This window comes from Liolophura sinensis, chromosome 12, assembly GCF_032854445.1.
Source record: "Liolophura sinensis isolate JHLJ2023 chromosome 12, CUHK_Ljap_v2, whole genome shotgun sequence".
Lineage (NCBI taxonomy): Eukaryota > Metazoa > Mollusca > Polyplacophora > Chitonida > Chitonidae > Liolophura > Liolophura sinensis.
The window spans coordinates 22,576,670-22,591,853 of record NC_088306.1 but is presented as its reverse complement, the minus strand read 5'-3'; the positions used below and the strand labels follow the sequence as shown (position 1 = coordinate 22,591,853).

Here is a 15,184-nt window from a genome sequence, read left to right as displayed (position 1 = left end):
ATGAAATGAAATAGTAATACCGATTTCACAATACTTTTAAAAGACAAATTATACTGACGGTTTTTTTTTTACGGATTGGTATAGGACAGATATTTTGGTTGCACTTCTTTTACGAAACATCCTCCTATAGGGGTGATTATGATTTTTTCGGTGAAAACATATATCAGGGATGAATATATTTTTTAACTAATGTTTATCTGAACCGGTCGATCGGATCCCCTTTAATAAATATTGCCGCTTGTAAAACCCTGACTACACGTCACACGATATATGGCCTGCCACAGGTAACAGACAAACGATACGTCATCAAGACAGCGGCCAAACGGCATTATAGTAAATGTAGTTAGTTTACACAACCACCAGCGAGTGCATGAGGATAATAGACAGTATACGGCCTACAATGCAGCAGGCAACCGCATAGAGAGTAAAACTAGAGCAGTGACAAACCATGTAGAATAGGTTTCCGGTTTCACAAAACTTCCAGAGTTATGTATTATTTACCATGTGTTCTTTAAGTTTTGCTCTTTAAAAGTTGCAGTTTGAAGAGTTCAGTCCCTGATCTGACCTGTGTCTTATTGTGCATTCAGACATCTCTTACTGTCTCGTTATCTGTTCTGGGGCATATACACTTTCTAGATGTTCAATGGCGCACAGCAGGATGCACTATAGGCACAGGGGCGACAAGTTAACCTCTGTTCAAAGCTCCCATTTTGACGGCGCGCTGTAGCAGGCATAGGCGAAGGGCTTTACCATGTACCTGTCTCGGTGCTAAAATGGACAATACAGCATGCATTATCCACTGACCATTGTATATGGCCGGAGCGGTCAACCCTTTAAGCTGTTAAATCTCACCAACCTTGACCACGCACACCTATCCAAGAACCACGATTCACCGTATCACTCTGAGCTGGTATTGTCTTGAAACATACATGGATTAAAGACGATGTTATCGTTGTTATCGCCTGTGTACCATCTCACAGTTTGTTATACTAGGACAGTCTGTTTACGCCGATAGGCATATAGGGGATTTGTTTTGCCGGTATATGAAGGCCCAAGGCACACGACCAAATATTTTTTGTATATCTAAGGGATTTGCTGCATGTGCCGGTATACCCAAGCGCTCAAAGGCGCACGACCAAACAGAAATCTTTTGTGATGTTCCGAGAAACGAATCTAGTCCAACGAGAGTTCACAGTAGGCCCTTTGACTTTCCTTTTCTCCAGGTATCAGCAGCGATGTATTTAAAGTTCGTCATGAAGGGCGTACACTAAACAAGACCAACCCATAGTCAGGTTTTCTTTAACTCTTCACCGCTTGCTAATAAAATATTTACCTGATGAATGCTCACTGAAGAGCCGTCCATGTTAGATTTTATCAGCCTGTCCTGAATCCATGGGCCAGTACAGGTGATCATGAGAGCTAAGTGCACACATAGACCTATACAAGCTAAAGGTACGTCCGCTAGCAGATAAAACCCGAAGTGTTGACAATCTTGAAGCACAGTTTCTATATGTACATTTCTCCACATAAATCATTATCTCTAAACGAGGTAATGAGATTGTAGAACATGAATATGGTAAGTCAAATAATGCGACATGTATGCAAACATAAATAGGCCTATAATCACTCGTTTTAGTGGTATTTATGCCAGCATTTACTAAAGATATAGACTGTTTACTGAGCAGGCTTACTGTTTTCCAATATTCCAGACAATACATTATGTCGATTGTTCCTTGATCTGAGCATGTATGTCTGATCAAGTCATTGAACGGAGCATTTCAATATCCTCTGCTCATCGGTGACAGCTCATTCACACAACGGCTTCTACACCATTTAACTTCTACAGACATGCTATTTGACCGCTTAATAAATCTACAGGTGTCGTATAAACGATATTCCGATATACAGTCCTCAACCATAATGGGCGTTCCAGGCCATGAATAGCAACAGCAATTTCCAATGCAACCATCAACACAAACCATCCATAATTTAAGAAAGTATTATAGTAAGAAATTAAATATATAGGACGGAGTCTTATAGAGAAAGCTGTCAACAGTTTTAAATGCGCAAGTTATTTATTAAGATTTTGATATTCAGAAGACAAATGAAATAGTTGACATGTGGTGAACGTTCGTACAGATGACTAAATTAATTTTGGTTATATGGTCGTTTCGATATGGATTTTCTTCTTGTGTATTATTGTATTTTTATCTATTTTTTCATAGTTTTACGAGGTGTTTTAGGCCACGTGCTCAAGGCCGAATGCGTTGTACTGGATGTTCAATGAAAACAGCACATTCCGTTGATGCGGGAATTTCAGGCAAAACGTGGATGCCACGTGTCAGTGACAGCTGAAGTTAACAGACGTTCAATGCGCAGCAAGTACACATTTCCTGCATGACAAAGACTGAAATCTATGCGCTGTCGTAAAAAAAGTATGCACTGTAGGGCATAAAACTGCAGATGAAAGGCTTCGATGGTGTTTAAGGAGGCGATGAAACTTACCGGATTTTGATACGTTGTTCTTAGCTCACAGATTGAGGAATTGAGACCGTGTGGTATATGATAAGGTCGGACCGGTAAAAAAAGAAGGTAAATTACATATATGAGTATGAGGGTATTCGCAGTAAAACCCAAATTGATAATCATCTTTATAATTGTCGTGGTGGTTTTGTTATACCTTACCTTCAAGTCAACCTACAGGCCAAGTTCCGGGCCCCTGTCCACCATAAAGCTTGATGCTGGATCAGTTGGACATGGATATGCAACAGTGGTCATCTCAACCCAGGACCTGGAAGACAGACTTCGCAAAGGAGAGAAAATTGATGAGAACAGTTCAAAACTAGCCGAGTTGATCCGCTTTAAATACATAGCTAAAGCCAAGCCAGATCGGCCGTATAACTTGCAGGATGTACAAAAGAAGGATTTCTCAAGAGGGCAAAGTATGTTTATCGAGGAAACGCTGGGGTCGAAGGTAAGTTTATTTCACTTCACCACATTTATTTATTTTATTTATTTTATCGGTGTTATACACATCACTCAGGAATATTTCACTAATGGGACGGCCAGTATTATGGTCGGAGGAAAGCGGGAAGAGGCCCAGGAAAAACCCACGACATCCCCAGGTGGCTGGCAGACGTTCAAACGTACGACCTGTGAGGAAGCCAGCATTAGCTGGACTTGAACACACGGCGACCACTTTGGCGAGAGGTCCTGGGCCATTGTGCTGCGCTAGCCCGCTGACCAGGACATACAGGACACAGAGTTCTACACACGACGTCCTATTGTGCCTAAGAGGCCTACACCCATGAACGAAGTTAGCAGGACCTTAATTGCTCAGGATACCCCCGAACGCAGTATTAGGTACATTTACGGTGTTTTTATGTTTTTATACTGGAAACGCCGAGCCTATATGCTACTGAACGTGGCGAAAACCAAACAAAAGCATTCTCACTGGTTTCTACTTCATAAAAGGCAGTTTATCATTGTTCTAGAAAAAGAACCGATGGCTAATAGCTATACCCTGGGGGATGAAGTTGTAAGCCGATGGCATAACAAAGAAAAGCAATCAGCAAATCAATGAGGTTTTTTGATGACCTGTCCGCTTACAATGGTTGATCATTGATCATTTATCATCGCGTCGCTTTCCGATCAGTGTAGCGTTAAGGTATTTTAGCGGCCATTATTAAAATGAACACATATTTTCAGCCGTCAAAAGGCTTATCTAGTCTACTCTCCATCTGCTGTAAAATGTTGTATTAAATAGGCACATTTGTCTGCATTTGCTCAAAGGAATTGTTCAGGAGATAAAATGTATTTGTCTTTTCGGGGTGCATCAGAATAGGCCTACATACACATATATACTTGCCGTGAGCTCGTCACATCCAACCGATGCGTATAGCTTGATCTAGGCGTCAACGCTTCCATTCGTACACCAGTCATCAACTAAAATCTTCGTCAAAATAGACATTGGTATACCAGCTGTCAACCAAGATGGACGTTCCAGGTCAATAATCGGAAAGCCAATTCCCAAAACAACGTTCAACACAAACCACCAAAGAGATTTAAAAAAAAAGTATAAAAATACAAAATTAAGACGGATTCAAGCAAAGACAAGCAGTCAACAGTTTTTAACCAGATTGGAAAGACGCATGGAATGTTCTAGGCGAATGAGTGGAATCAGTATATATAAATCGTGCACCATGATAGTTTATAAGTTATCGATAATCAGAACATGTATTTCATTTGCGCTTTAATTGCAACTGTTCATCCATCGTGGCGATCTAATTTAACACGACGAACATACAGACAAAGTCAAAATACAGAAATGTTTTCCGCGTGCAGTCGTCAATGGCAACTGTTAAGAAATAGGGCAACATATATTTACCCCAGTGATCGATATGCGGAGAAATGTACTCCTGACAACTGTTACAAATGCTACACAGTGTGTGCTTCATTCTCTTTAACTGATTATGGATTTGTTTTAATGAGTGTTTTATGCTGTGCCAAAGAATATTTCACTTATAAGACGGTGACCAGCATTATGTTGGGAGGAGACCGAGCAGAGCTCCGGGGGAGCGTTTCTATATCCCGTGTATCAATATGCTCCTGCGTTATACGAATGTTTATCATAATATACAAATGTACGATTTTATTGTGCAAAGGTCATTTCCTGGTGTATTTCTTGTATATTTAATTGGTTGTTGCGCAATATACTGAATTAAATGAAAGCACAACAAATGCTATAGCCTTGGGATTCGTAAGAAAGTTGGAAACAAGCATTATCGGCCCGAGCAATTTTGTTCTGACGTGGTTGATACATGTAACGTTATTTATCCCGCACCATACAAAATACTCCGCTTTTCGTTGGGCAACATCGGTCACGTGGGGTACACATATATTCTCGAGTCCTGCAGACGATGTCAAATGTGTCTGCTGAGTATCTCCCTTTGTTGGGTTGTAAATACAATGGTCACATTGCTCTGGCGACTTACCTATACATCGGGTCTTTGCAGGATAAATTCGTTACATGGTTGTTCAGTGATAAGATGCAGAAGTATATGGTGTCAGCAATCCTTATATTGGCGAGGCGTCAGTGGAGTAACCATGTAACTAATCAAAGCATCTTTTGGAATTATGGAATTCTTACGAAGCACCAGAGAAGCCCGAGCGAAGATGTGGCGTCACTCGCGCTCCACGCTCATATGGTTAAAAGACAAAAGAGCGTTCCTGTGACGTTAACGGAAGCAGCTGCGTTCTCTGTTTATAGAAATAACTCGAGCATGATCGTTAAAATTCATAACATGTCGGCGCTGTCGATTTTCTAAACAAACGCGATTTGGCTTACATTGGACAGCGATATCTCGTTTATGCAGCATCACAAAAATAAAAAGGTATTGTTTTTTATGTTTTATATTTGGGTACTTTATCGATGCATATGCTTTTGTGGTTTTCAAATTTTAACTGACTTTTTCAAAAAACTGAATTTAATAGCGTCTTGTTTCCTTTTTGTCCGGATTTTGAATGTTGTCATTCTCATGTCAAAAGTCACATTGCATATTGACTATAACAGACAACGCTAAAATGGACTACAATGCGTGAGTATAACACAAGACTTGACCAAAACAAATGCAATAAAGCATGGGACGTTGCATTTGTCGCCAGACGACGTGACTGGGTGCATCGACTCGTCAATTGTAAAACCCCACTTGACGTGGTTTTATCCAATGAGGGGAACAGAAAGGACATGCGGTATAATAAATGCAAATGCTTTCTTTCCTTTTCAGAAAAATGGCTTTTTCATCGACATAGGGGCTGGGGATGGGGAGAAGGATTCTGTAAGCCTATATTTAGAGAAGGAATTAAGATGGACGGGTCTCTTGATCGAGCCTGACCCAGCCAAACAACAGGACCTGGCTCTTAAAAATAGGAAAGCAGACATTCTGCACGGCTGTGTCAACAACGAGAAGTTCGCCATGCAGGTGCGTAATGTATTTCTTCAAAATTGGTCAGATGTGAACATCAGTCCATGAAAAACCTCTCCCTTGTTATGATTCGGGTTCAAGCTATTTGGTTCATTCCTGGGGCCTGTTTCACAAAACTTCTGTAGCCGTCAAAGGTCTGATAGTCGATCAAGGATCACTTAGCAGACCACGGAAAACAGGCAACGGAAAAAAAAATCGACCGGCCGTTTCACAAAGTAAAGCTGTCTAAATCTTAGCTGGCTTACCACAGTCGACTGTGTTGCCGCTCTGCAGCAAATCTTATTGGTAGAATCCTCGATTTGGCTTCAATATATACATAAACTAAAGTACTAAATGTGTAAATAAGAAAAAAAAGACGATAATTTCTTCATCGTTTTAGTTCTTGAGATTGCAAATGATGGACAATAACTCTCACAACACAGTCGAAACGAAACAGCAACAACGTGTCCGTTTTGGTTATTTGTGAATTTTAAAAGACCTTCATTTCTGATAGAAGCTGATTTCTTCCTATATTTCACACATGAGTAAATAAACTTTCAAAAAATGGGACTAATAACACTTTTAAAGCTGAATTCGTTTCCTCCTAACCACCTTCGTGTGTGAATAAGGATTTTGGACCAACTTTCAAAATCTATGACAAAAAGCTTTAGTTGATAGCCAAATAATTTCTTATGTTGTGAAACAGTCTAGACAGAAATGCTGGTCGGCTGACTGAGTTTAACCTTTAAACTTTTTGTGAAACGAGCCCCAGTCTTTGTGATGACACTTTAAGGGCAGAATGGAAGGTATTACTCAATTATTGCAAGGGCGAAAAATCCCACCAAGAGGGCCTATAAAACAACAGAAGCTTATACATGTATCTCTCGTTACAAATCTTTCGTTTTCTCTCGTTTAAAAATCTTTTCTTTCATTTTTCCCCAGATTTCCTTTCCTTTATAGCTTCAGTAGTAAAGATCATACCTGAAATGTGTTTAAATCTGTACCACATGTAGGCGGTAATCACAGTTCCCACTCCTTGTGACACTAACGGTGGACACACTCAGTACTGAGTGTTGTGAACTGTGATTACCGACCACTTTGTTTTCACGCTCCCATAACTCATGGATTATTGCCCTAAAACGTGAAAATCTGGTGGAAATTGAAGCCACAATTGATAAGGAATACCTACCCTAATCGTTGAGCTAACACTTTTATTTAATACTGAAAGAAAAACGAAATAAATTGCTTCGTGTGTTTATATTTTCGTTGTGTATATATACAGTACCTCTCCCTGTATATAATCGACCCAGATATGACAATGGCATCATTTCTGTGTACCGTTTTCACATTGTACATTCAGCAGCCAGTACTGGGGGGTCGCTGTTATATTTACAATATGCCTCCAGATAAATAAACCGTAAAACAAACCATTTACTGAACGACGTTTATCCTTGTTACAGGGTCGATACCATGTAAATGCCCGCTTCGCAAAATGCGTTTGCCCTAATAATGAATAATGAGTAAAATCGATGTTCCAAACGAATTGTTTGTATAGAATCTTTCCTAATCGGAGGTCATGCCTTTATCTGATTATCCAAGCGGTAACTAAAGGGGAATATAATGATGTGTATGTCAGTTGCGCTTGTTAATGTGGAGTTACACCACAATAATTTATGTATGAATGAGGTTATTGCAGCAGATTATTCTGTTGAATATATCACACATATTCTATTTGTGTCTAATAATTCAACATTATTTATTTATTTATTTGATTGGTGTTTTAGGGCGAATTCAACATAACGATTCTATTAGATTGGGTTAAATATGATACATTATCGTGCTATAACAACAGAATACATTCTAGCATAGCAGCAGACAAGAGACTTTTCTGTTAAATTTAACAGATTATTATTTTTTTATTATAGCTGTCTGTCAGAAAATCGTCTCTGCATGCAAAGGCAGGGGCGAACAATAGGCTACACAGATTTTACCCGAACTACTTTAAGTGGGAAACTTTCCCGATGGCGACTGTCACCATTCAGATTTATAGTGAAGCTTGACTGATTCATGCATTATGCGAAAGACGCCTGGCATGACACCAAACATTAAATACCTACTGTTACCATTCTATCTCATTTATATTGCATGAAGCCTGACTGAATCATGCATTATGCTAATAACACCAAACATGACACCAAACGTACAATAGATACTGTCACCATTTTGTCCGATTATATTGCATGAAGATTGACTCAGGTAATGACATCAGACCCGACACCAAATCGCGCAGTGTAGCGACGATCCCCATTCCGTCAGATTTATATTGCATGAAGCCTGACTGAATCATGCATTGTGACACCAAACATGACACCAAACATATTAATAGCGTCTGCCACCATTCCGTCAGATTCATGATGACACCTGGGTAGACCGAATCATACATTATGCAAAGACACCAAACATGACAACAATTCCAGACGTGAAAGGATTTATTTAATCTGCCCATGCAGATACATATGAGCAAGAGTTAACCACCCAGACACACAAATAAAATGTGTAAGGACTTTAAAGCGCGATCGTACGTGCGAAGATCTGCCAGCAACCAGCGGATGGTCGTCTTTTTCCCCGGGTTCTGCCCGGTTTCCTTCCACCATAATGCTGGCCGCCGTCGTAGAAGTGAAATATTCTTAAGTACAGCGTAAAACATAAATCAAATAAATAAATAAATAAAAGCGATCACTCTGCTTATCTTCTTGATTTGGATTTAATGTGGCTTTGAGTATTATATGCCGGTGTTCTTGCATTGTTTTGCTGTGAATGTCAATTTTATTTATTAAGTGCCTTCTGTGCTATTTACATGAAAACAACAAAGACAAAGGTGACCAAGACAAATCCGCTTGACGCAAATTCCGATGTGTTCTTCATACACCAGTTACCTAATTGTAAATTTCTTCAACCCATACTTTATACCATCTTTGTTTTATCGTTGTAGAAAAAGATCAAAGAAGGGCACTTATTTACCGATAGTGCTTCAGACCAGGACCAAGAAGGCTACCCAGTGATGTGCTTTCCATTTTCTGCCATAGCAACCGCGATTGGCAGACGGCACATCGACCTTGTTACCATAGATGCGAATAGGAGAGAACTGGAGATTTTAGAAACCATTCCGTTTAACCTAATAGAGATAGAAATTCTCAGTGTGGAATTTCAGGAAGATGAGGCCAACGACATCATTCAGTTTATGCGGAGCCAAGGCTATAAGGCAATAAATCTGATGGACAATAGAATTTTAGACAAACGAGATCTAATATTTAGGAGAAGGTCAACAAATGAAAACTCTAATGTTTGATTACAAAATGTATATAAATCATATATTTCTGGTTTTAACCGTGTACAAAACGTGTAAATAAAATGTGTATTACGAACGTGTAATAACGTGTAATTAATAAAACAGATAATGTTTTCATTCTTTCTCTTGAAAACTTAAAACGAAATGGCTGTTCGTCGGGTAAACCCAACATGTTATATCTGGTAAACTAGTGGAAAGAGAAGCCATATGGTTACCTTCAGACGTGGCTAGTTTCATCAGGCTTCCGTGTTTTCACTGGCCCATTTTTGTCAATTGTCTCAATTAACTGCTCTTTATAGAACGGTATAGGCCTATATATTTCCCAACTAAGAAGGCTTTAAGATTCATCGGGCCTAGGTGTTTAGGTGCCAACGCGGAATGATCCAGAAGCCTCTGACCAATGCGATCAATGTGAGTTCAGGTCCAGCTCCTGCTGGCTTCGCATCTCCGGCCGTACGTGGGAAGGTTTGGAAATAACCTACGGATGGTCTTGGGTTTCCCCCTTGCTCTGCCCGGTTTTCTCCCACCACAATGCTGGCCGCCATCGTATAAATGAAATATTCTTCACTATGGCGTAAATAAATAAATAAATAAATAAATTAGGAATTCGTACACCTAAAGGCATCCTCGCGCTGCATACTGTTAGAGATGCTGTTCTGGTTTTACTCTGTCTGCTGTGTGTTTTTAATTATATTAACAATCTTTTAGTTACCTGACGACGAGGTGTCATTTGGTGTAGGCCCCTATGTTTTGTGCACGCCACCGAAGTATTATGCCGAAGACACATAGACATGACTACCCACCCAGTCAAACACAGGGTCTATGCCAGTCCTGTTTCATTGTACTAATGTCTTAGTGTTTAGTGCCAATCGAGGCAGTAGCTATTTATTTTATTTATTTATTTGATTGGTGTTTTACGCCGTACTCAAGAATATTTCACTTATACGACGGCGGCCAGCATTATGGGTGGAGGAAACAGTGCAGAGCCCTGGGAAGACCCACGACCGTCCGCAGGTTGTTGCCAGACCTTCCCACTTATGGCCGGAGAGGAAGCCAGCATCTGGACTTGAACTCACAGCGACTGCATTGGTTAGAGGCTTCTGGGTCGTTACGCTGCGCTAGTACCATTTTTAAAACCTTTGGTTCGAGGCCGATAAAGCTGAACTTGGTACGCAAGTTTTCTGACACCAGCGATCACTGATCAATATCGATATAGGTCCTCTTTTATTTAGTTTATATATTTTATTGGTGTTTACGACGTACTCAAGAATATTTCACTTGTATGACGGCGGCCAACATTACGGTGCAAGGAAACCGGGCAGAACCCGAGGCAAATCAACGACCATCCGCAGGTTGTTGCCAGACATTCCCACATACGGCCGGAGAGGTAGACAGCATGAGCTGGACTTGAACTCACAGCGACAGGTGAGAAGTTCCTTGGCTATTGCGCCGGGCTGGCACCGTAACCACCTCGGCCAAGCAGGCACCCCAAATCCTCTTTTAAGTGAACGCTTTCCATCAGACAGAGGGTAAGAAGTTACTACTCGATTTCCAGACATCCATTTCCTGTCACCAAAAAGAAAAAAAAAAGAAAAAATATCTTACAGCCTCTTTACTTCAAAATATGAAAAAACAATCCACATATCTCGTTTGACCGTAAAAATGGAATAAATAAATTCGCAAACCAAAAGTTGGTGTCACCACTGATGGTTTTGCAGTCCTGTTTCAATAAACAAATATGTATTTATAAAGAAATAACTCGAGAACTTTTCTTTGACGAAGACAGCAACCTCAAAAAGATGCAAAGAAGACGCTGCACTCATGGCAACCCTGCATAGAGCACCATGCAGTTTGTACCAGTGAGACTGACTGCATGGTATGGTCGCTTAACGCTGATGTCTATATAAGATCAAGAAGTTTATGGCTTTGAGGGAAACGTACAAAACGTAAAAACGTACAAAAACGTGAAGGAATATACTTTATATGTTTCAGAATGTGAAAAAAGAAATATATAAAGAACAATGTACAAAGTACAAAGTCGTGTTTAGAAATGAAAATGAAAGTTTTCAGTGTATGCATTTCATCTAACAAAACAATAAAAACAGAGCAAAACAATAAATTCGGTAACAAAATGTTTTTTTTATTAATAACGAAATACCAAAGAATAAAAACATAACATCAATATTGCTGAAGTTTATATAAAGATTTTGCGTACCTATCTTCTTTACAGGGAGACATAACTGTACGTGTCTGATTGGAGGTATGATGAAAACGCGTAATAATTCTCTAAAATCCCGGACTACTTTCTTCACAGGATATACAGTTCTATTGTATATACTTTGTTTAAAAGCCCCGGACTATTTTCTACACCGGCTAGAACTACAGTCTATATAAACTTGACGTAAAACATGGCCGCTCAGAAGAGCTCCCTATCTCGTTACGGGATTATAGGTTACAATACTGTATATACCAGATTAAGTTAACAAAGAATTCGTATATACATCACACAAAAGATATGTTTGGAAGTTTATGCCTTAATCCTACAATATAATATACATCAACGTCATCTGGCAGTACGGATGGATAGACAATTCAAATGTTGTAAAAAGTTGTGCCAAATTAAAGTGCAATACTCTGCTTCTCGTATTTTCTCGTGCACGCATAAACCATATATCTCAAACTTTGTAGGAAGGCCGCTACTACAGACTACATAAGTTCATGCTGACTGCGGCTATATGCCTATACTAGAGACTCTTAGATTCTTCGCTACCGTTTCAGCCACATTCATATGGTGTGATTTGTTGAACTGACTCGTAGAATTCGACAAGTCGAACCACATCTGGACTAACAATTAAGCCGGGTCTGTGAACACGGTTCGCTTTGTCGCAAGAAAACAAGACAAACGCTATTTTATTTCACACAGTGCGATGTGTCAGCTTCTACAAATTGTATGAGATAACGTTTGTCCCGTTTTCGTTCGACAAATCTAATTCGACTGGTCGATATTAAGGCATACACTGCACAGTGCGACCGGGCTTATCTCATACAATTTGCAGAAATGGACAAATCGCAACGTGTGAACACGGTTTATAAAAATATTGCTTATCCTATTTTCATCAGACTTGACTAAGTGGAGTTCGACCGGTCGAATTTACAAATGGCACCACGTGACAAGACTTAAATGACATTATTAGCTCACAAATGTTTGTTGTATTTTCTGGTTACAATTTCCTATTCTCGAAATATGGTACAAATATTTCCTAATAATAGATGAATTATTATTCATACCTATACATGTATGTAACATTAATGCTAATATACGTAGGCCTATATCTGTATTATGTCATATACATATATGACCCAAAACAAGTATGCAATGTAAGCGGAACTTTTTTTTATCAATAAGAGGTGACATAAATGGTTTGCACTTGCAGACAATAAATATTCAAGCGTAGATTGTTTAATACTATATATATATATATATATATATATATATATATATATATATATATATATATGTAGTACCATAAAATGGACGGTATAGCATGAACTTCTGTTATGTATTTTTTATGTCATTTCACGGTATAACTGTTTATGCATACAAAACAACGCACTGTCAGAAAGCTTGAATCAAAATACAGTCAGCTAATACCTATAACATGGGAAAATATTTCACCAAATTTCATTGAAAGCTTCAAAGATTTTCCCAGCAAACGTAAATAATTAATACATGTAACCTGGCAATGTAAGGAACATAGGCATATGGCAATATTGCATAAAACATCAATGTATCATAGAAATGCATATAAAAACTAAATACTAATTTGGTTGAATTTGGCAGGTCACAACAGGAACATATGAACATTTCAAAAATGGCAAAAGTACAAAGATAAGGCGAGAGACACTATAAGGCACAAAATGGCTTTGTAAGTCTACATGTAAATAAATGTAGATTTCTGCCCCTATAAAGGCATCCCTGGCACAGATTTAGAGAAAACCAGACCAATTAGAAGTCCTTGGTAAGGGTTGGGTTGAAACAATTTCTCAACTTAAGACCAACTCTCGATGGTAGAAAAAAGTACTGTTGTGTTTGTGAGACAATATGGATGACAATTTGATTTATGTGGATTCATCAAATAAACTGAAGTTTTGCTTAAATTCTTCGATCTTTCTCAGTAGAAAACTTTACAACTGAAATTTTTACTTAAACCAGACTAAAATAATTTTAACAGAGATTAATTTACATATTTATTATGGGTTGACTATACAATCTGGTTTTAACAAGCCAGTACTTTGGGGGAATTTGTCAACTTCCAGCTATGAGTACCAATACAGTGTAATGTCACAATCTGCCTGAAAAATCCTGTTGATTTAAAGCAATGCAATTTGGCACCATACAATTCACATGTATTTCACTGAATAAGACCGCAACATATATACATATATATATATTGAAAATTCAACCAAAATTTGATATTCACATGAAGTAAATTTGATTATATTGCTAGTACAACAGCTAAAAGTTTAGTTCTCAAAACCTTTGATTATCTTGCCAAGAATATAAAGAAAATACCAAAAATATACATGCCTATTAAGAGATCTTTTTGATTAGAATATTCATGCCATATGCACATTTAAATCTTCCGATGAAAAACATTAAAAAAAGAAAAAAAAAACACAATCCAGCATAAAGTTCATGACAACATCTTTACACAATCCAGCATAAAGTTTATGACAACATCTTTACACAATCCAGCATAAAGTTCATGACAACATCTTTACACAATCCAGCATAAAGTTTATGACAACATCAGTTCGTGATTTTGGCAAGTTTTATGCATGACATATTTTATCAGGGTCTTAATTTGAGAATCACAATGCATGTACATGTAACGTAAGGCAAAGGTTTGGTATAATACACTCAACATCATAAAATGGAAGTCGGCATTTTCTTGATGAAGAAAAATATATCTAACATTCCTTTTGGGTTGATTGAAAACTTATTGTATCAGAAGACTCTTTTTTCTTACTGATGAGCATTTAGATAATGTTGTCTCCATTTTTGATTACAAGATACGTTTATTATAAAATAATTTTTTAAAGTAAAATTTAAGTATAAAACCAGAATAGTGATTAAAATATCAACACACCGAGTGCATATATTTGCCTATTGAACATGCCAACCAAGCATGCTCCCTCTCGAACTGATTGGACCGAGGGGCGAAATATGGCAGCGACAACTGCCTGTAATATCAAGTTTTCTGATTGGCTCACACCATATTTCGACTGGCAGTCTGATTACCCAAAACTGAACAGCCAAGGAATTAACAGAACAGTCACTGCATCACAACAAATGGAATGTTTTTGCGGCGTAATTATTGCCAGGAATGTTGCATAGAAAACTGTATAGAGAGAAATGTATAAATGATTAATGGTGCGAAATGCCATCAACAATATAACGAAAAGGTTAAAATGATATTTAAAATGATATCTGTAAAAGATGTTTCCCAGAGCAAGAAATATGTAATGTTCGTGCAAAGAACATATTAAGCCCTCGCTCCTTTGTCTTACATTAGTATGGTCCCCTGTACTGCAGATCAGTCCCTACCCTTCTGTCTTGTATGTTAGTATAGTCCCTTTTGTTCTGTCTGTACAATAGTATAGTTCACTGTTCATCCATCTGTCTGCCCAATTTCATCATCTTTTACACATCTGTCTATTACAGCACATGTAGTCCCATCCTTGCTCTGTACATCTGCACAGTCCCATTCTCTCCTTCTACATATAGTCTCTTGTTATTCTGTCCGTAAATCATGAACCTTTTCAACCATGAACACACTTTTTTCAGTGGAATTTTGCATACAATTTATGA

The 15,184-nt window shown here is 38.4% G+C and overlaps 1 protein-coding gene across 1 annotated transcript; it reads left to right on the top strand.

Annotated features, from left to right (window-relative positions):
• The first annotated feature begins 2,399 nt into the window (after nucleotides 1–2,399).
• Nucleotides 2,400–9,381, top strand: LOC135479361 (protein Star-like). Its single transcript, XM_064759185.1, has 3 exons — nucleotides 2,400–2,974; nucleotides 5,787–5,981; nucleotides 8,956–9,381. The coding sequence occupies exons 1-3, from the start codon at nucleotides 2,606–2,608 to the stop codon at nucleotides 9,310–9,312; spliced, it is 921 nt and encodes a 306-aa protein (XP_064615255.1). The 5' UTR covers nucleotides 2,400–2,605; the 3' UTR covers nucleotides 9,313–9,381.
• Nucleotides 9,382–15,184: the final 5,803 nt, after the last annotated feature.